The following is a 21,566-nucleotide window of genomic DNA, read 5'->3' as shown; positions in this document are numbered from 1 at the left end:
ACTTGAAATCGCTGATAACTTTTTTTTTTGCCTTGTTTGTAACCTAAGAGCAAGGTAGGCTTATGGAAGAGGAAAAGGATATTTTTGTCTGTTGGTAGGAAATTCTCTACCAAGACATAATCAACTACGGTACATCTATATCATGCATGCATTAAAAAGAATGATACAGTTCTTCACTATGAAATAAAAAATGGCTAACTGGAAAGGACAAAACACAGAACAGCATGTGCAGTCTGATCCTGTTTACCTAAAATGATGTCTAAAGACAAATGCAATGAAAAAGGTCACAGAAGTTCTCTTAGGTGGACTCCTCTGGGAGGTTTGGTCTCCACTTTAGGCCTTTCTGGTTTGTCACTTTTTAATTATTTTCTAGAAATATGGGACATAATAAAAATTGTGCATCATTCAGAAAAACTTGTGTACTTTTCTGTAAGAAGGAACATAGAAACAAATGAAGTAGATGCAATGTGCAGCGGGTTGAATGAGATGTCCCCCACATTCTCGGGCACTTGAATACTTAATCCTCAATTGGTAGCCCTGTTGAGGAAGTGTGGCCTTGCTGGAAGACATGTATCATTGAGGACAGTCTTTAAGAGCTTAAGCACTTGGTCCATTTCAGTTTGTCTGTTTCCTGCTTGTGCTTTAAGTGGTGAGCTGCCAGCTCTCAGCTAGCTGCCCCAGTTGCCTGCCCACTGCCATATTCTTCCACCACCACGGTAATGGCCTCTTCTTATTCCTCTGGAATTACAAGCCCTCGCTAAGCTGCCTTGGTCACCGTGCTATACCACAGCGATAGAAACTGAAAACACAGTGATCCCACCTGATTTTTAGACTACAGAGACATTCTGTTCTTCATGAGATAAATTTAAACTGCTTGTTAAAAGTTCATTTCTGTAAGCCTTTTGTGTAGGTTTGGGATAGTGGCTCACACCTGTAACTCCAGCACTTGAGAGACTGGTGCAGGAGGATTCCCCCACAAATTCAAGACCAGCCTGGGACTACATAGTGATTTCGAGGCCAATATGGGCTAAATAGTAAGATCCTGTATGGAAACAAAAAAAATCAGTTGTGTAAACCTATTATTCTCAAAAGACAGTGGAATTAAACTATGAATGCATATCTCTCTGCCAAGCTATTTTTTTAATCTTTAGATTTATTGATTATTTGACATGTAGGTGTGTTTTGGCTGCATGTGGGTCTGTGAACCACACACATGCAGTGTCCACAGATGCTCGAAGAGGGTGTTGGATCCTCTGGAGCTAGAGTTGCACCAGGTTATGAGCATCCATGTGGGTGCTGGGAATTGAATCTAGGTCCTCTGGAACAGCAGCCAGTGCTCTTAACCGTTGGGTCATCTCTCCAGCACCCCCTTAGCTATTTTTTTTGATACAACTATTAGATTTATCTAAACATATCACAAAGGTTTTCTCCAAGACATTTGTCAAACCAAAATATTTTTCATCAAGAAATACATGTCAACATTGAAGGTATTAAAAGATTACTGCCTAAATTCAGGGTCTCCCTAAAGCAGCCTGGAAATGGGAACTTGAGAATATATTTTATCTGGCTGTGGGCAAAGTGAGACAGAGCAGGAGGAAAGAAAAATATAAGGTTTGCTAACAAATGGGTACTATGACAGACTAAACTAGAGTCTGGTCCCTCTGGAAGCCTTCTGAAAAACATTCTAGAAAGGATTATAGAACTGTTCACTGACATCAAGGAGTCATGGGGCTTTATCCTCATCACTCAAGAATAAAGTATCAGGGCTGCTCCTGGAACTTTCCAGCCATGAAAATATGAGCCTTGGGTGCATATTAAGGTGTCTGCGGCAGATGGGGTGATATTTGCAGTATGTTTATCAACTAACCAAAGCTTTACAATCCCATGAGGTATATATTGGCCTTACTTTAAAGATAAAGAGTCTGAGGCACACAAAGATTACTCAGTCTCTGAAAAACAAACAGGTAAAAAGCAGCAACGCTAAGCTCCAAATACACTGAAAGATGCACATACATTTCCATTCTCAGTCCTTGAAAGGGAAATACTGACACAGCTACCCAGATTATTTTAATCTTCTTGCATCCATAGTAGAGTCTTCTAGTTCCTAATCCTATAACCAAGGGAAATTTTCATAACATCATCACTCATGGCTACTCTTACCCTAGAGACAAGTCACTATAAAATTATGTCAGAATTTGGATCAAAGTATGGGGGAAAATTTTTATCTGATGAACTCATTACAGAGAATCAGTTTCATAGAGAGTTCCAGATTCGAGTATATTAAAATATAATCTATAACTTTACTATGAGGAGAATACTTTATTAGAATAAGTGAAACATCCTGAGCACTGCCAGGACACTGAGATCATGCTAATGTTCGAGCCAATGAGACTCTTGGCTTTAGTAGAAAGGGTAATAACCTACACATCACTAGCAGCCAAGTCTGCCTTCATTTAAACTGCACACAGATTGGGAAAACATTTCAGGAAATCATATTGATAGTTCACCTACACATATGTCAGTGGGAAGGCCCTTGAAGCTCCCCAAATGACATCTGTACTGAAGCAAAGGTATGTCTCTTATGTTTTGTTCCTTAGCTTACCTAAGACATAGCCTGCCACACAGGAAGCAGGGAGAAAGGCAGTCCTCTCTGACACCCATCAGCCCTGGTGCAGCTTTTAGCTTAAAAAAAAAAAAACCAGAACCCCAGAGCAGCCCACCCACAAGGCCCCTAGTCCTAGACCCTCCACTCAACCATTAGTCAGATTCAGAGTCTCCTGCATTAACCCTAAGAACACAAGGATAAACTGCCATAGACAGTTCTGGCTAGGTGCTGATCACTGAGCTCTGACCTAAAGAACCACACAGTGTCTCAGGAAAATGCCAGTGATCTTATTTACAAATTACCATAATATAGAGGACAAGACTGCAGCCAAGCACACCGTGGGATACCTGGAGTTGAAGCATTTTTATTCTGTTAGTAAAGAAGAACTTCATAATTCTTCATCCTCAGCAGTGTGGGCAAGTCTCCAGATTCATATGCTATGTATTGGTCTGGGATGTTTTCTGCACAAGAATATCACAGCAACATAAAGAGTTGCTCTTTTCCCTGACACAGAGGCCTTTGCAAACAGAGACATGTACCAGCTCCAACAGGAAAGGGAAGAGCTTGGGTGGGAAGGCAGCACTTCACCTGGCACACTGGGCTGCTGGAAGACTTTATTCAGATCCAAGGAGGAAGCTCTGGAATGGGTTTTCTGTGGCCGCGGTGGCGGGGTGGGAGGGTCCTCACCCCTTTTCATGGTCTCTTCTATGGAGGTGCTAGAGTAAGATCTGTAGCAAAATAAGGGAAGGTCAGAGGGGAAAGAGTAGAGCTGTATTCCCTCAAGCTGGGTTGAAATAGAAAATACCCCCAAAGTCAAAATGACTGCAGAGAACAGACAAGCTGCCAAAAAGCAGCTAGAAATCCTACCATCCCTTAAATGGCACTGTGTGCAATAATTGTCCAAACACAGCCATGGTTGGGATCTTTAGCCCTTTCTATGCCATAGGCCTAAATTTATACTCTCTCCAAAAATGTTTTGCATTAATTCCAATCAGTTTCTGTCATAGTTGTTAATAAGAATGGTGTGTAAGCCTTTCAGCATTCATACTTCTGGGTTTTAGGGAAAGGACTTCATGGTATTAACTGATTTAAAAACTGGTTTACTTGCAAAGCGGTAGCAAGCACATATAGAATGGGGACAGCCATGCTGTGACTAAGAACTCAAACGACACTTAGGAAAAAGAAGCACATCAATCAGCTTCAGGGGGTAGCTAGTCTTGCCTGCAAAACAAGGGTTTAATGGAAATTTTCAAAGCAAAGGTTTAATTTTAACCTTCTTTAAAGTGTAACAAGGCACAGCTAACTTGGTGGCTTCAGATATTAAAATAACTACATTTAAAGAAAATGGAAGAAAAAATAGAATGTTGCAAACTCCAGTCTGTTTCTGTTTCATTTTTTAAGATGTTGTTTCAGTGCTCATGATATCTTCCTGCAGTAGCAGCTAGGATATTTTTTGCAACCTACTTATTTTCTGTATTAATTTAACTTCATACTTTGGTATCATGATAAGGAAAAGTTCCCAATATGATGACAAGGAAAAGCATGAAGGAAGTGGATCTCTTCTATTCAGGTTCTCAGCTGATTTCATGTCAAAGGAGAAAATGACCTCTGAATCACAGACACATCTGAGAAAGAAATTATCTTCAGGAAACTGGCTTCTGTGTTTAGCTATTACAACAGTTCTTCCTGAATTAGAGTTGATCAATGGCTATTAAACCCCTTTAGTTTGGGTAAAGTTGTTTTTGGCAAAGCAAAGTTTTGTTCTTAATTGTTAAGATTGTTCTTTGACCACTTCACACATGTATAAAGTGCATCTGATTATTACAAGCCCCTCTCTAATTTCCCTCCATTTCCTATTATCCTCTCTTCCTCTCAAGTCTCCTCCCCACACTCATGAGGTTTAGGGGGCTTGTTATTTTGTTTGCTTCTTTGTTTATAAGAACCACTGTGGTTTATATGTGTGACTATAGGCTTGGAACCATGCATTGGTGTCTAGTGAATTCTTCAGTGGGTACACAACCACAATGACTGCTCCTTCTCCAGAATCCATCAGTAACCAATAGTTCAGCAGGGAAGGGCAGGATCCCATAAGGTCCAATTCATAATTAACTGTTACTAGGCAAGGTTTTTATTTTCCAAAAACTAAAAGTTTTCCAAGGGTCTCTCTGTGGAGGCTGAAGCCTTTGTTTGTCTTGTAAGGACACAGTCTTTAAGACGACCATAATAATGGTATGGGGCATGCTCTTGGATTGGTCCTAGTACCGTATCTGGCCAGAGAGATGAGGCAAACAAAGGGAAAAATTCTCTAACAATGTCAAACAGAACCAAAGGGAATCAACATAATAAGACAACCAAGTTTTTAAAGAACTATTGCTCTGTAAAGAAAACTGGAATCCCCAACTAAAAATTTAAGAAAAAAAAACCTTTCTATGCCACATACAGCTTTGGTGACATCTTCTACTCAAGGAAGAAAGACTAACATAGGTGAAATAGTTTGTGTGTACTTGCACATGTGTATGCACATACTTGTACATACATATGCACACTTTCCCATACCATATACCTCCTTTCTATATATGATCTTTATGTTTATATTTTCACATGGAAAAGTCTTGAATATCAAATAAGTGAGACTGTATGGCAGGACTGTGACCAAGTAAAACAGACTGTACAAGCAATTGGCATAATGATGGACCACATAATATCAGAATGTTAATTTTTCCTCTTTCCCTTATACCTCTACAAGTCCTTACCATTTGAAGACACTTTTCATCTCAGTAAATAGCCAGTTTGAAATAATGAAAATAAAATTATCCAAATTGGACTAGGAGACCAACTTCTAAAATTATAATATATAAAATTTATCCAGACCATTACTAATGGAGCATGTGCCTTTGAGATTTTATAATTTCATTCATTTTGAGGAGATAAGAACTCAGCAGAAGCTATATTTACAAAGCTCAGTTTATGGCTAATATCAGCTCATTTCTGCAATTTATGGAAGGCTTTTCTTATTATAAAAGTAGATAAATATTATCACTTCTATATCTCAAAGCTAGGACAGACGAATACATAAAACATCTTCCAATCCTTAAAAAAAAAAGCAGATAGTAAATATGGTCACCATAGAAAAAGTAACTATACTTTTCCTCCTACTCAAATGAATTATTGTTCAAAAATATATATATGAATGTAGGTATCTGTGGTTTATATGAACAAGAAAACAAAACCTCAATTATTTGATTTACATTAAGACAGTATGTCCTTAAATTTCAAGAGCATAAAATGTGATAAGGTTTAAAACCACTTTTAGGGTGTGGGAGTAGAGAAGCTGAAGCTGAAGAAGGAAAAAAGTCCCAAAGAGTTAAAGCAAAACAGGAAAAGCCCACAAGGTAGTCTATCTTCCACTGCAGTTCTACTGCCTAAAAGTGGCAGCAACAGTTCTTGTCTTTGGTGGACTAACTGTGTGTCCCTGTATTTCCCCTCTGCTCCTTTCCCAGGCCTGATCCCAGCCACAGCTCTGCTTTCTTGGTTCTCCTTCCTTCATTGATGGCTATTTTAAAAATGTGAAGCTGAGAAGAGGCACTAGGAATGGCTCAGACAGACCCTTTAGTTGTTACCTTTGAACAAAGCTAAGCCCCTATTACTTATCATCCTACCCCAACTCAGTCATTTTACACAAACTACTTCCTGTCAGGGGTCCAGATAACAATAGCCACCATCTTGTAGCACTAATGTCCACAAAGACTAAGAGGGTTTCCAGTATCACTATATAATCAAGGCAGGTCCCTCACAAGGAGTGAAATGGCCTGTGTCTTTAGATTCAAGTCTAAAGGCAAAGCAGACAGTGATTTGGGTGTGGGTGTGGGGTTCAGGATTGATTTCTAGGCAGGGACAGGGCACAAAAGGCATCAAAGGATAAATTAAATAAACACTACCTGGATCTTGGTCTTGCTTTGAGACTGTTGCAGTCCTTAGAAGTTGCTGAAACAAAAGATTATTTGTTGGTTGCTTGGGTTTTCATTTCTCAGTTAATCAGGGTGGTAAGTAGCACCTGGCTAGTACAGAACACAGCAACAAGTAAAACTGAGGTTGACGTATCCATGTGGAAAACTCAAGGGCTTTTACACTTTGATAATTCTCTGATTTTAGGCGCAATGAAAAGGAGAGAAATCCAGCATATTTTCTTTCACTGAGATATTGAGAGGCCATTCTCAAGTCTAAATGGATTAATGGAGACATTCCAAGATAAAAAGACAACTTAAGAGGTTATCTTTTTATATAATGATAGATTCCCACCTGAGGGCTTCTTGGTACCTCTTGATAGTCTAATAATAGACTTAAAACCAGTTTCCCATGAAGGTTGGGAAGTAATATATCTAGCTGCATATGTTCTTTAAATACATAATATTGCCAGAGTTAGATGTAGTGGCTAATACCTGGTATTTGGATTCTAGAAACAGATGCAGGAGGATTGCCACAAATTCAAGGCCAGTATTGTCTACATATTGAATTCTAGGCCAACCAAGCTAATTAATGAAACTCTATCTCAAAAAAAAATTGTGTGTGTGTGTATGTGTGTGTGTGTGTGTGTGTGTGTGTGTGTGTGTGTGTGTGTACAGCACCATGGTCACAAGAAAGCTGAGCTCTTACAAAATAGTTAAAAGAAGTTGTGATGCTTTCCTATAAGAAAATATCCCGGGGTTGGGGATTTAGCTAAGTGGTAGAGCACTTGCCTAGCAAGCACAAGGCCTGGGGTTCAATCCTCAGCTCCAAAAAAAAAAGAAAAAGAAAAGAAAGACAGAAAAAGAAAAAGAAAATATCCCTAGCCAGGTGTGGTTGCCGAGGCTCCTAATCCCAGCACTCAGGAAGCTGAGTCAGAGAGATCACCATGGGTTTGAGAGCAGCCTGGGCTACACAGCAAGTTCCAGAATAGCCTGGCTAAGCTACAGAGTAGGACCCTATCTCAAAAACCTCCCTCCATAAAAAAAAAGGAGAAAACATTTCTTGTTTCCCTGTCTCTGTGTCCAAATCAGACAAATACTATGGAATGAAATCATTAAGACCTGTTTCAACCACACTTTTCCTCATCAAAGCTAACTCAGAAGCTAATGTGCTCACTACCAACCCCCACGGAGCCCACGTTCCCATCAGAAGTCATGAGGAGTAATTAGAAACACTTACAGAAACATCAGTCCTCTTTTTGTGTTTCCACTCATTTGTGGAAAGTGCCTTTAGAAGCTCATAGCTCTGCTATGGCTTTGCAAACACTGCAAGTTTTCATTATAAGAAGCCACAGAAAGAGCACTGCTTATGGGGAGAATATAATTTGTTTCTTTGTCTCACATATTTATCCAAAAGGAAGTGTCTTACTGCCTTACTGCACTATCCCACCCTCATTTACACTGCTCCAAAGATAAAAGGCTCCTCTCATAGAAAGCAGCCCAGATTGATGATGACCATTAAAACCCTTGGGTTAGACAAGCAAGGCAGAGAGGGGAGCTGAAAATTCTCATAAATGCCAGCAAGGCACAAAGCAAACTCCCAGGAGAGTGAGGCTCTCCTTCCATGTGGTCAGTTGCATAAAAAAAAGAGCCGTTTCTCCTGACCTAAGCATTTCGGCTTGCTGTAGGGAGAAAAAGCATGTTTGTTTCAGCTTCCAGCTGAAATGCTGCCATATCCCCCTCCCCACCAACGAAAAGATGAAAAAGCCAGAGAGACTGAGGCTCTCCTTGTTCATACCATGCACCCACACCTGGTCAAAGAAGGACCAATACCTCCCTACCTCCTACCAACTCCAGGCAGCAAAGAAAGGCAACCTATACGGGGCCTCCCCACGTTCTCAGCCTAAGAGACTGCCCTAGACTAGGAAGCCAACGTGTGGCCAGACTCACAGCAGCACTGGAGGCAGGCCTCTGAGTCAGCCCACCACTGCTCCTCTGTGTTCTTCTTCTCCTTCAGGCCTCACTGCTTTCCAGAAATATTTGGGTAGCAAAAGTCCTAGCCATGTTAAAACACTGTTTCCCACGTGGTCAGACCATGGTAACCGTTAATCCCTTTGTCATTTGTCTTTATCTTTATCTTTGTGCTGGTGCAGGGATGGGTGTGGAAGGAAGGGTGAGCTCTGCTAATGAGAGATAGACAGACAGACAATGGATGGAGTAGGGGTGTGGAGGAGCAACAGAGAAGGGAACAGGGAGCAAGTTGGGGTGCTCCTCCTAGCCATGTTACTAAACAGTTGAGCTTGCCTTTCCTCACCTATTAAGCAAGTCCCTCTCTCACGGGGACAAATAAGAAGCCTGGGGTCCTAGGAAAAGTGAATGTCCTGCAGACATAAATTAAAGACATAAATTAAGGCTCCTAATATTCTCGGCCTGAAAGTCTGGATTTTGAATGTAGTCCCTGCAGGTAGTAGAAGGGGAAAGTGCTCTACTGCAGAAGGACCATGAGGTGGTCGCTAGCAATGGAGACCACACTGAGGAGGTACACCTTGTCAGGACCCAAAAGCAAGATGAAAACTACCACTGTGCACTGTGTGGTTGAATTAGGCTACAATGGAACATGGGGCATGAAACCTCTTAGACTCCACTAATACATATCCATTCAACAACTACAAGGTAAGAGTAAGAGGGAAATGTTTGACAAGGACTCTCCACTCCCCGATAACTTAGTGCCCCTCATCTGTCATCCACCATATCACCCTCACTGTTATCATTATTATCACCATCATGCATACTAATCAGAGCAGAGACATGCTTTCCCCTCTGCCTGCAAAGATGTATCCAAGGCTCAGCTTAGCAGTAGACTCAGGCTTCAGACTACAAAGGCCTCAACAGTACTAGGGTAGTTAAGTCTTCCATCTACCACCCTGACAGCCAGCCTCAGCTCCCCGATGATACTCATACCTCATATGAGTATCTGCAAAACTGGCAAGGGCACACTGCGTTGCAAGCTCAAGCAAAAGCCAGCGGATGGATCACAGCTTCTCATTTAGCTCGAGAGAGGGGAAAATGACAACTTCCTGGAACACTCCAGGCATGTCATTTTTCATCATCTTTCCAGGAAATGAAAAGGGAAGAGGACGTAGACCTAATGACTGACCTTCTAAAAGGCTGCAACAGAACTGAGAGGAACTGTCTCCAGTACACTGACTATCAATCAGAAATCTAATTACCCGCCCTTGTGATTCTCCTATCTCCCAGGGGAAGACTAGGGTCTTCCCAGGAAACAGGCTGTTAAGTATGTTTGAGATGAGTTGATGGAGTCACATCCAGAAGGGGGCAGCAGTGCGAAGACGAAATCAAAAACCACACAGCATGTTCCCAGGCAGTGTGAAACAAATTTTGATATACTTCTTGTGATGTGGCACACCTGTTAGGTTTTATCTGGTGATGCCAAATCCTGGTCAAAGAATGTTAAAAATGAGAACCGAGGCTCATGCCTCAGAGAACACTTGATCTCATGCTGAAATCTCTGGAACAAATAGAAAGAGTTAGGATTCTCAAAGCCTATAGGAGAAGCATTAATTTAACACTCCAAATTGAAATAGCTTTTACTAATACCAGAATGTCATAAAATTTACAAAAACTGCAAAGCATCCACCTTAACATCCAAAATCAGAGCAGCTAAGAATTGGTCACAGATGTTTGGCCTATACAAATGGAGTATTTCCCCTATGATGAATGGATCTAAATATTTCAAAAGCCAAAACCGAGCTTGAGAATTCCCACGGATTTTGGAGTCATGATTGATTTACCATCTTGACTTCTTATTTTATAGCATCATTTTTTTGAAGGTAGTGGTTTCCAGACAGGCTGCATACCAGAATCACCTTGGGGGCTGGTAATTTCTCCTGTCCAGTCCGCCCTATCTCCTCTCCCTCACCTTTCTCCATCCTGCTCTTGCTTTTGAACTTCAAATGGCCTTAGTGTTTGGGAAACATTTGTAGCAGCATAAGTTTCAGCAGTCTACTGATTCCTCTGTTGCAATTTTAAACAAATAAGTTCAAGATGGTAGGTAGCCAGTCATAAGAAACATTATTTACATTCTAAATAAGCCAGAGCAATAATAATAAGGAAAAAAACCCAGAAACTTCATTCAAATCCTCATAATGGAAGATCTAAATAAAAATGCTTTCTGGAGCCACTTGATTTTTAACATGGTTCATCTTGCTTCAATGACAGCTCCATTCAGAGAGTTAAAGGAGGCTGGAAAGATGGCTCAGCAGTTAGGAGGGCCTACTGTTCTTACACAGGCCCTAGGTTTAGTTCCCAGCGCCCACATGGCAGCTCACAACCATATGTAATTCCAAATCCAGGGGATCCAACACCTCTTATTGACTTCCATGGGCACTGCACACACATCAGGCATGTACATTTACCCAGGCGCACACACACACACACACATATAAATAAATAAATAAATAAATAAATAAATAAATAAATAAATAAATAAATATAAACGGACAAATAAATAAATAAATAAATAAATAGGTTTTTAAAGAAAGAGCTGAAAACAGGCCCAGACATTCTCTATGGTTTCTCTGACACATTTCTACTTCTCCAAGAAACTGCTGACCAGCATAACTTCTCTCTTTTTTTTTTTCTCCTTGGAATCTACTCCATGTTTAAGCAGTACCTTCTTGGTAGGGAAGAATTATAAAGATATTTAAGATTGACACTTGGGCAATGGATAATACAAACTCTGGGCCTCAGGTTAATCCACCTTCTGAGTTCCTTACTTTACAAAGAAAGCACATGAGTTTATCTAAATCACTGAAATTCTATGTTGTCCTGATTTTACACTTCTAAATTCAAACTGAGTGAAATCTCAAGTCACATTCTTCTGAAGAGAGAGAAAGGGTAGGATATCTAAGGCTTCTTGCAACAAAACACAGGCCAAAGATTGTGGTGGTTTTGTATCCCCCAAAATATTGTGCACCTTAATAAACTTATCTGGGGTCAGAGAACAGAACAGCCACTAGATACAGAGGCTAGAAAATGGTGGCACTCACACCTTTAATCCTAGCATTCCAGAGACAGAAATCCCTCTTGATCTCTGTGAGTTCAAGGCCACATAGGAAACAGCCAGGTATGGTGACTCATGCCTTTAATCCCAAGAAGTGATGGCAGAAAACAGAAAGATATATAAGGCGTGAAGACCAGAAACTAGAAGCATTTGGCTGGTTAAGCTTTTAGGCTTTCGAGAAGCAGTTCAGCTGAGATTCATTGTGGATGAGGACTCAGAGGCTTCCAGCCTGAGGAAACAGGATCAGCTGAGGAACTGGCCAGGTGAGGTGGCTGTGGCTTGTTCTGCTTCTCTGATCTTCCAGCATTCACCCCAATACCCTGCTCCAGGTTTGTTAAGATTCCTGCTACAAAAGATCTAGAGACAAACAGACACACTACCACAGACACAACAATCTTCAAGTCACCAAACAGTTGAGGCTTTTTAATGTAGAAATTATTAGACAGAGAATACAATAAAATGGTTTTCTCCTACCTGTATCCTCAGACACGTCCTTTGGTAAAGGTTCACTAACAGTACTTTTCAAAGCTAGTAGTATTTTGTTTCATGTTTAAGAGAAAGAGAAAGGAGAAGAAAAAGAAAACAAAAGCCTTGTGAAATTTTATTTCTGAGATACATGACATTAAAACAAATAACTCCTATCCATGAGTTATAAAAGTCTTACAACCCTCTAGAAGCTGCTCTAGCATTTCTAGAACAATAGAAACCTCATAAAGCATGAAACCAGGGTCTCCACCCACAGAAGAAAGGCCTATTTTCAACTTTCTAGAGAGACAGCCACTAGTGGTTAGGAGGCATATTACCAAAAAGCATCCCACATTTCTCCCAATTTCCTTCCTAACAGCCAGATCCATGACAGGAGAATGGGATTTAAACCCAAAGTTCAATGTTTTTAGAGCTTTGCAGTCAAGGCAAATACTCACAAGTTACAAGATTGATCAACTGCAGATAATGTCTAGTTCCACTTGAATCTCATAAACAAACATTTAAATAGAAAGCCTGAAACCACCATTGCTTAATGGAAGCCTTCTTTTTCATGTTTAATGTCTCTGTGAGGCAGAATTAATGGCAGGGCTCAACAATAAAACCTGAAATGGCTTCCCTTCAGACAGGCTTCTCCTACTTGTGAGTGGTGGATTGATATAACAGATGGAGTACTGGCTTAAGACAGACAATCTTGGTTCCTGTCCCAGTTCTTTTTCTTCTTGTACAAAATGATTCATACTGGCTGCCTGAGCTCAGTTGCTTATTTCTAAATGTTAAGTCATTTCAAAAGAACTAGTTTTTGTGAGGTCTGTATAAAAGACAGTATATGAGGAAGAACCTGGTAAATTATTAAAAGGATCATACAAAGTGCAGGGTTTAGAGGAGAGGGTCTTGCCTGTACTTCTGGATATTGCAAGTCAAGTAATCCTTATGCCTAAGGGTATCTCTAGCACTGGACACTATTCTGCATGCCTTCTCAGCTACCCAATAAAACAAGGACATTGAAATCAGCCTCTATATCACACCTCCATAACCACTGGGCCAATGGGAAATACATAAAGCTTTAGAATTGACACACTGTCTGAAAGAACTTCTTCATGGATTAGACCTGTATACAAGTGTATATTAATGGTGGTTTATTTTTCAAATTGTTTATGGCAACACTAGAAATTAATCTTCCAATTCTTTCCATTTCCCAACTATGGGATCAGAATCCAATGTACGTGTCAAAGTACCCTAAGATTAACAATAACCAATGAATTAAGGCGATTCAGAAACTGAAGGTCATACTGCAACTTTGTGAACTATAGGCGTCTGACAATTGAAACTATCTATCCAAATGAGTGCACATTCTGAGCACTGTCCTCATATGATCTGGAAGCTCTTCCAGGAGAAATAGATGAGGAAACAAGGTGTCCTTATAAGACTAAAACTAATTCTTTTCATACCTTGTTTGTCATCACCAGTAGACACATCTTGCGTAGGAACAGGAAAGTCAGCCATGTCTTTAACAGTTGTCTTCTTGGAAAAGAAAATTATATGAGTTGAAATAAAAATTAAGTGTTAAGCATACATGAATATATGTTTTAAAGGTTATAGTTCATGTCAAAATTCATGTCTTCAGTAAGTTCTAACATTTAATACTATTTTATTAATTTGGTTTTTTAATGAGGTATAAGTAAATTTGCACTAAAATATTTATATACATAGAGTAAAGAAATAAATTTGGGAAACATAAAGATTCAAATTAAGGCATATTAGTGAATCTTACATTAAATTAGAATCCTGAGTGGGATTCAACCAGAGATTTTTTTTTTTTTTAACATTCGTCCAGTCTTCCAGGCACCAACCTGGCCTTTATAAACTTTTTCACAAACAGGGAGAAGATATGATAATGGCCCTATAGTGGGAGTATTTGCCAGGATCAACTTCCTTATGGTAGAGTAAAAAAATTGCTGATGAGCAAATCAAAAATTTTCCCTAAAGCTAGGCATAGTGGCATGTACCTTTAATGCCAGCACTCAGGAGGCAGAGACAGGCAGATCTCTGTGAGTTTAAGGACAGTCTGATTTACAGAGTGAGTTCCAGGACAGCAAGAGCAATACAAAAAAAAAAAAAATCCATTCGTTTGGCTATTTGTCCCTGTGCTTTTTGCAATCTTGGATTCAACAATTCACACTCTTGCAGACCCTCCTCTTTCTCGACAGTTGGACATCTGCTTGGGAGGCACCCAGTCTGTGGGACCAGGATCTGTCCTTAGTGCATGAGCTGGCTGTTTGAAACCTTGGGCTTACACAGGGACACTTTGCTCAGTCTGAAAGGAGGTGACAGGACCTACCTGTACTGAATCCACCAGGTTTAAATGAATCCCCAGGGGTGCCTTGATCCTGGAGGATATGGGAATGGAGGGGAGGGGCTGGGGGAAGGTGGAGGTGGGGGCGAGAGGGGGGAGGACAGGGGAACCCATGGCTGATGTATAAAATTTAAAACACATAATAATAAAAAAAAATAAAAAAATAAAAATAAAAAACCCTATCTCAAAAAATATACCCCCAACTCATAGATGAGAAAAGTTCTCAGAATACTAATAAGTTGAATATCCAAACTGATCACATATGAATTGTTTTAACATAGTTTAAAGTTAACTAACTATGAATTTCTTTCCAATAAGCTCCTCCAATATGTACTCTAACTATAGTATTAGAAATATAGTATGCTAAAAAATTGCCTAGGGGGCAGATCTTAAATCTCTGCTGAAATCAAGCCATTTTGGGGGGAACTACGTGGCTTTGACTATGGTAAATGTTTCACAATGTGTGTATGTCTCTATACATGTATCAAAACACCATAAACATGTGCTATTATATTGGTCTACCTCAAAGCTGGAAAATATGTACTCTAAGGCCTCTGCTGTGATTAGAGGATAATATATTTATATTTGCTTTATCTTTATGTGCAAGGTCTGTAAAGGTATCTAACAGTGGAAGAATGGCTAAGTAGGCAGACACAGAAGTGACAAGATGATTTGTCGTTCAATGCACTTTGGTACTACATACATTTTAAACATATTTGAAGCTCTGAGATCAATTTAAAAATGCAAATGAAGGTGATTAAATTCATAGAGGCATTTGATGTCCAATGGCTAACTTGAGTTTGCAGCTCAAAGTAATCCTTATGCCTAAGGGTATCTCTAGCACTGGACACTATGCTGCATGCCTTCTCAGCTACCCAGTAAAACAAGGACATTGAAATCAGCCTCCATATCACACCTCCATAACCATTGTGCCAATGAGAAATACATAAAGCTTTAGAATTGACACACTGTCTGAAAGAACTTCTTCATGGATTAGACCTGTATACAAGTGTATATTAATGGTGGTTATTTTTCAAATTGTTTATGGCAACACTAGAAATTAATCTTCCAATTCTTTCCATTTCCCAACTATGGGATCAGAATCCAAAGTATGTGTCAAAGAGATAACCCATGTTTCTGGTTTTCAATTGTTCCAAAATAAAAGATTGCAGTACTACTTGGTGGGAACCTAATCAAAGGTCTAATAATCCACATCTAGGTGATTCTTTAAGTGTTAATATTGCTTTTATGGCCAGGTGGTGGTGGTGCACGCCTTTAATCCCAGTACTCTGGAAGCAGAGGCAGGTGGATCTCTGTGAGTTTGAAGCCAGCCTAGTCTACAGAGTGAGTTCCAGGATAGCAAAGGCTACACAGTGAAACCTTGTCTTTAAAAAAAAATAATAATTGCTTTTTTTACTACATTGGAATTTTTTATTATTATATTTGTGGTTTAATTTTACACATCAGCCATGGGTTCCACTGTCCTCCCCCTCCCGCCCCCACCTCCACCTTCCCCACAGCCCCTCCCCTCCATTCCCATCTCCTCCAGGGCCAAGACTTCCCTGGGGATTCATTTAAACCTGGTGGATTCAGTACAGGCAGGTCCAGTCCCCTACTTCCAGGCTGAGCAAGCCATGATTTTCTTTGTGTGCATGAAGTTCCAAGTAATCTTTCCCTTCATTTGTAATTTATTTTGAGAATTTCACATATAAGTGCTGTGTTTCTATCATTTCTACTGCATGCTCTCCTCCTCCAATTCCTCCTCTGTCCTCCCCACTCCCTCTCAAGTTCATGACCTCTTCTTCTTTTATAATTATCTTATGAACACATGGATATATGGATATATGACCCAGTCTGCTAAGTCAGCTAGTGTCGCTTGTATGTACATGTGGTTAGGGCTGAGTACTTGGTACTGGATAACCTATCAGGGATCTTGTCCCCAGAGAAGACTGATTCTCCATCTCTTAGCAGTCATTCATTTCCTGTAGTTCTTCATCTAGAGGTAAGCCAATGACAACACCAGTTGACATTCCAATGTGGAAGGAGGAAATTTCACAAGGCCCTCTCACTTTTTGATTTATGTGGTATCATTTTTCTGTAGGCTAATCCATAGTCCACATCTCCATTTTAGCCATTCCTTCTGAAAGGGCAGCTAACATGTCCTTCAATGTGCTTGACATGGCATGCATTCCTATCCTAATAAGTGATTCTCCACACTACAATAAAACCCCCTGAAAGAATTTCCTATTTGTCATCTAGTATCTCCAGTAAATTATGGAATGAGTCTTTTTCTTTTTTACAGTGCTGGGGATTGAACCTAGAGTCTCACAGCCTTCTAGTGTGGCTATACCACCAAACCATATCCCCAATCTGCTTTTCTGTTTTTTAATCAGTTCCCCAGGTCAACCTTAAAAGTCACTCCCTAGCTCAGAATGGTCTTGGGCTTATAACCCTCAAGTTTTAACACAGCAAGCAGCTGGCAATACGAGTGTGGCCAGACAATAGTGAATTTCTTTTATTGTCCTCTCCTACCTGGACCACATTAGAGAAGAAAATGGTCTAGGAACAAAACAAATGCAGATAAAAAGAAATCACTGAAAATCTTGCTGACGATATAGCTCAGTGGTAAAGCACTTGCTCAAAACACCAAAAACAAACAAAAGGGAAAATAATAATGGACATAAGATTTTAATAGCTATTTCACCAAAGAAAATATATAAATGACTAACAAGACTATGAAGAAAGAAATGTTCGACATCACTGATCATTTTCAAACTGAAACCATAAGAAGATATACCTGCATACCACTAGGATGGTTAAAATGAGAATTCAGGAACAAGGGTTAGCAGGGATATGAAGAACCTGGTGCCTTCAGACATTTCTGGATGGAAAATTGAAATAATGCAGTTGCTTTGAAGCAGTTTTGGAATTCCTCAAAAGTTTAACACAGCTATGGTATAATCCAACAATTCCACTAGTCAATATATTGAAAAGAGAACCAATCATATTTGTCTACACAAAACCTTACACATATAGGTTCATAATAGCCAAAACACAACAAGGAGAAAGAACTAAACAAAACGCAGCCTAACCATACAATGAATGAACTACCTTCAAAACACTATACTAAGTGAAAAATACACTCACAAACCACAATACACTATTATCCTATTTATATGAAATGTTCAGAAAAACTAGCCCAGAAACAGAAAGGTTAATAGGAGCCAGAGAGACGGATCAGTGGGTAAAATCACTTGTTGTCAAGTCTGGAGACCCAAATTCAATCCCCAGACCCCACACTGTAAAGAGAAAGAATTGACTCTGCAAGCTGTCCTCTGACCTCCATGCATGTCATGGCATGTGCACTCACCCCCAAATAAATAAATGAATATAATAAGAAATTTGACTAGTGATCATCAGAGGGTGGTAGTGGGGAGTGTGGTAAATGGGTGCTAATGAAAATGGTCTTAATTCAGAGTGATAAAAATGTTTTATGCTACACTTTAGGGATGCAGCTATCATGAGTCATTGCCCATGCTGTGTTGGGCTTGTTAATGATATAGCTGCCTTTGAACCATCCATACTCTGTAACTCCCCACCTAGATTCCTGTAAGGAACCCCAACAAACTCACTGCTTCACTAAAAAGTTCTACGACTAGACTATGTTGATGGTTGAACAACTCTATCAGTGTAGTAAAAACAACCGAACTGTGTGCTTTAAATTGGCATGGTATGGTAGTTCTCAATAAAGATATTTTTAAAAATCCAGTCATCTAACATACTAACATGGAATATACCTGAAATTATAATCCATAGTTTTTTAAATTTTATTTATTTTATGTGGATTGGTGTTTTGCCTGTATGCATGTCTGTGTGAGGGTGTTTGGATCCTGGAGTTATAGACAGCTGTGAGCTGCCATGTGGGTGCTGGGAATCAAACCCAGGTCCTCTGGAAGAACAGCCTCTTAAGCACTGAGCCATCTCTCCAGCTCAGTAACCCATGATTATTGATAAGAGTCAAAACAAAGTTACAGCCCTGCTGTCTTTGGAAAAGTATATTATTCAGACAATTTCTTGTTATCTGAAGCTTCAATCAGCTACAGGTTTATTTATAACACAAACACCGATATTGCCCACATTCCATGTGTTTGAGAAAGATTAAAAGACTCACAGACTGAACAATGAGTAATAGTTTAGAAGAACATCAAATATTTAATTACTAGCCATTAAAATATGATGTAAACTTTTTTGTTGATTTTGTTGCTGTATACCAATTCTACAAAGCCTTGGGTTTCATTATTTCCACCCATGTATGATAACGTGCTTTGAACTTATTCACCCCCTTCATTACTCTTTCTTATCGTCTCTCCTCCACCCCTTTTCCCTTCCACATTCCTAATAGTCTTCCTTTTTACAAAAAAAAAAAAAAACCATGTGATATTTGTTTTTTGAAGGCTGATTTCATTTAACAATATGATCTCTAGTTACATTCATTTTCCTGCAGTGGCACAATTTCATTCATTCATTCTTTTTGGGGACTGTGAGTGGAGTATCTCACTATGTCACCTTGACCGGCCTGGGACTCCCTAGATCTAGCTAGTAAGGAACTCACAAATATCCTTCTGCCTCTGCCTGAGTGCTGAGATTAAAGGCATGCACCACTACACCCAGATTTTATTCAACTTTATGCTGAATTAAAACCACTTCATTGTATGTATGTCACATTTTCTTTATCCATTCATGAGTATCTATGCTAATTCTATAACTTAGCTACTGTGAGTAGTGCTGTGATAAATGTGTTTTCAGGAATCTCCACAGTAAGCTGACTTTGATCCTTTTGAGTGTTTATCCTTTGATCCTTTTGAGTGCTATAAATGTATCACATGGTAGCTCTATTTTTCAGGTTTTGAGAAACCAGTATACTGATTTCCATAGTGGCTGGAGTAATTTACATTCCCAACAACCTAATTTGGGGTTCCTTTTTCCCTACCTCCTTGACAACATGTGTTATTTGTTTTCTTGATGACAGTCATTCTGACTGTGGTGAGATAGAATATCAATGCAATGCTTTTTGCTTGGCTTGTTTTGTGACAGGGTCTTATGCAGCCCAGCCTGGCCACAGACTCACTATGTAGCAGAAGCAGGCCTTGAAGTCCTGGTCATATTGCCTCTACCTCTCAAGTGCTAGCACTGCATGTATGTGCTACCATGTACATATACCATCCAGTTTATGCATACTGAGGATCAAACCCAGGACCTTGTGCATGCCAGGAAAACACTCTACCAATTCAGGTACATCCTAGACTTCAATATAGTTTTGATTTGTATTTCCTTAATGGATACAGAGGTTGACATGTTTTTATATAGCAGCCATCAATATTTCATATTCAATTCAGTCCCCATAAAAATCCCAATGATATTCTTCACAAAAGCAGAAGAAAATACTAAAATTCACATGGAAGCATGTAAGAGCCCCCAGTTAGCCAAAAAGCTACCCTAAGCAAAAAGATTTATATGAGAGGCACTACAAAAGCTTAGAGCCAGCTGGGTGGTGGCGGCACACACGTTTAATCCCAGCACTCGGGAGGCAGAACCAGGCAGATCTCTGTGAGTTTAAGTCCAGCCTGGTCTACAGAGCAAGATCCAGGACAGCCACCAAAATAACACAGAGAAATCCTGTCTCAGGGAAAAAAAAATAGGCTTAGAACCATAGTATAAAACAGCATGGCACTGACACAAAAGCAGACATGGAGAGCAATAGACTGCATAGAGCATCCAGACATAAAGCCAGACAGTTACAACCTCCTACTCTTTGGCAAAGGTGTCAAAAACATATATTGTATAAAAGTTAGCATCTTCAATAAATGGTACTGGAAAAACTGGGTATCCACATAAAGAAAAATGAAACTAGATCCCCATCTCTCACCTGTCCAAAATCAATTCAAAATGGATCAAGGACCTTAATATAAGGTTTGAAACTGCTAGAGAAAAACATATAATAACACAGGAACTAATCCCAAGAGCTGACACATGGGGACTGGAATAGAGCTCAGGGGTAGAGTGCTTGCCTAGCATGGACAGGGTCCTGAGTTCAATATCCAGCATCACAAAAAAACAATTGACAAGTAGAATTATGTGAAATTAAAAAGCTTCTGTACAACAAAGGAGAATTATCAAAATGAAGAGACAGCCAACAGATTGGAAAAATATTTACCAACTATATATCAGACAAGGACCTAATATCTAAAATCTATTTAAATTTTTTCAAAAATTAAACATCAGGGTTGGGGAATTTAGCTCAGTGGTAGAGCGCTTGCCTAGCAAGCACATGGTCCTAGGTTCGGTCCTCAGCTTAAAAAAAAAAAAATTAAATATCAAAAAATAATTTAATCAAAAAGTGGACTAATGAGCTGAACAGCCCTCAAAAGAACAAACACAAAGTTGGGTGTTGTGGGAGGTGGAGGTAGGAAGATCAATAATTCAATGTTATCCTTAGCTATATCATAGCAAGTTTAAGGCCAATGCACGGGACATTAGACTTTGCATCAAAAAAAAGTACAAATGGCCAATAAACGTTTGGAAAAGTGTTCAATCTCCTTAGCCACAAGAGAAATGCAAATTAAAATTGCTTTGGGAGTCTATGTCACCCCAGTCAGAATGACTATCTTCAAGGAAAACAGATGACAAAAATAATTCTGGCAAGAAAGAACATGAGGAAGAAGTTCCCTTATACATGACTGATGGGAATGTAAACCTAATAAGCCACTATGGAAAGCAGTGTGGGGGTTTCCCTACCACATGACCCAGCTCTACCACTCCTGGGCATATATCCAAGCATTCCCAGCCATGTTTATTGATAGAATAGCAAGGGCATGGATGGAATCAGCCCAGAGATCCACCAATACTTGGATGAATAATGAAAATGCAGTGCATATACACAATGAAGTTTCAAGTCATAACAAAGTGAAATCCTGGCAACTTTCAGGAAAATCGATGCCACTAGAGATCATTATATTAAGTGAAGAGGCATTTATGTATGAAAATATGATGAATCCTATTATTGTGCATGTTGTAGCTGTTGGTAAGGTGCTCATG

General features: G+C 39.6%; 1 protein-coding gene across 9 annotated transcripts in view; it reads right to left on the bottom strand.

Moving 5' to 3' along the window:
• Positions 1 to 21,566, bottom strand: part of Reps2 (RALBP1 associated Eps domain containing 2) — a 237,094-nt gene that overhangs the window by 78,663 nt on the left and 136,865 nt on the right. For 5 of the 9 annotated variants that reach the window (XM_036174455.1, XM_036174450.1, XM_036174454.1 and 2 more), the window contains 4 exons: positions 13,567 to 13,639; positions 12,107 to 12,160; positions 6,544 to 6,589; positions 3,194 to 3,333 (listed from right to left, as the gene is read on the bottom strand). In XM_036174455.1, coding sequence (XP_036030348.1) covers positions 3,194 to 3,333; positions 6,544 to 6,589; positions 12,107 to 12,160; positions 13,567 to 13,639 — 313 coding nt within the window. The remainder of the gene's footprint in view (positions 1 to 3,193; positions 3,334 to 6,543; positions 6,590 to 12,106; positions 12,161 to 13,566; positions 13,640 to 21,566) is intronic. The other 4 variants (XM_036174457.1, XM_036174458.1, XM_036174453.1 and 1 more) reach the window with 3 other exon arrangements.

This window comes from Onychomys torridus, chromosome X (assembly GCF_903995425.1).
Source record: "Onychomys torridus chromosome X, mOncTor1.1, whole genome shotgun sequence".
NCBI lineage: Eukaryota > Metazoa > Chordata > Mammalia > Rodentia > Cricetidae > Onychomys > Onychomys torridus.
This window is presented reverse-complemented; position numbering and strand designations above follow the sequence as displayed.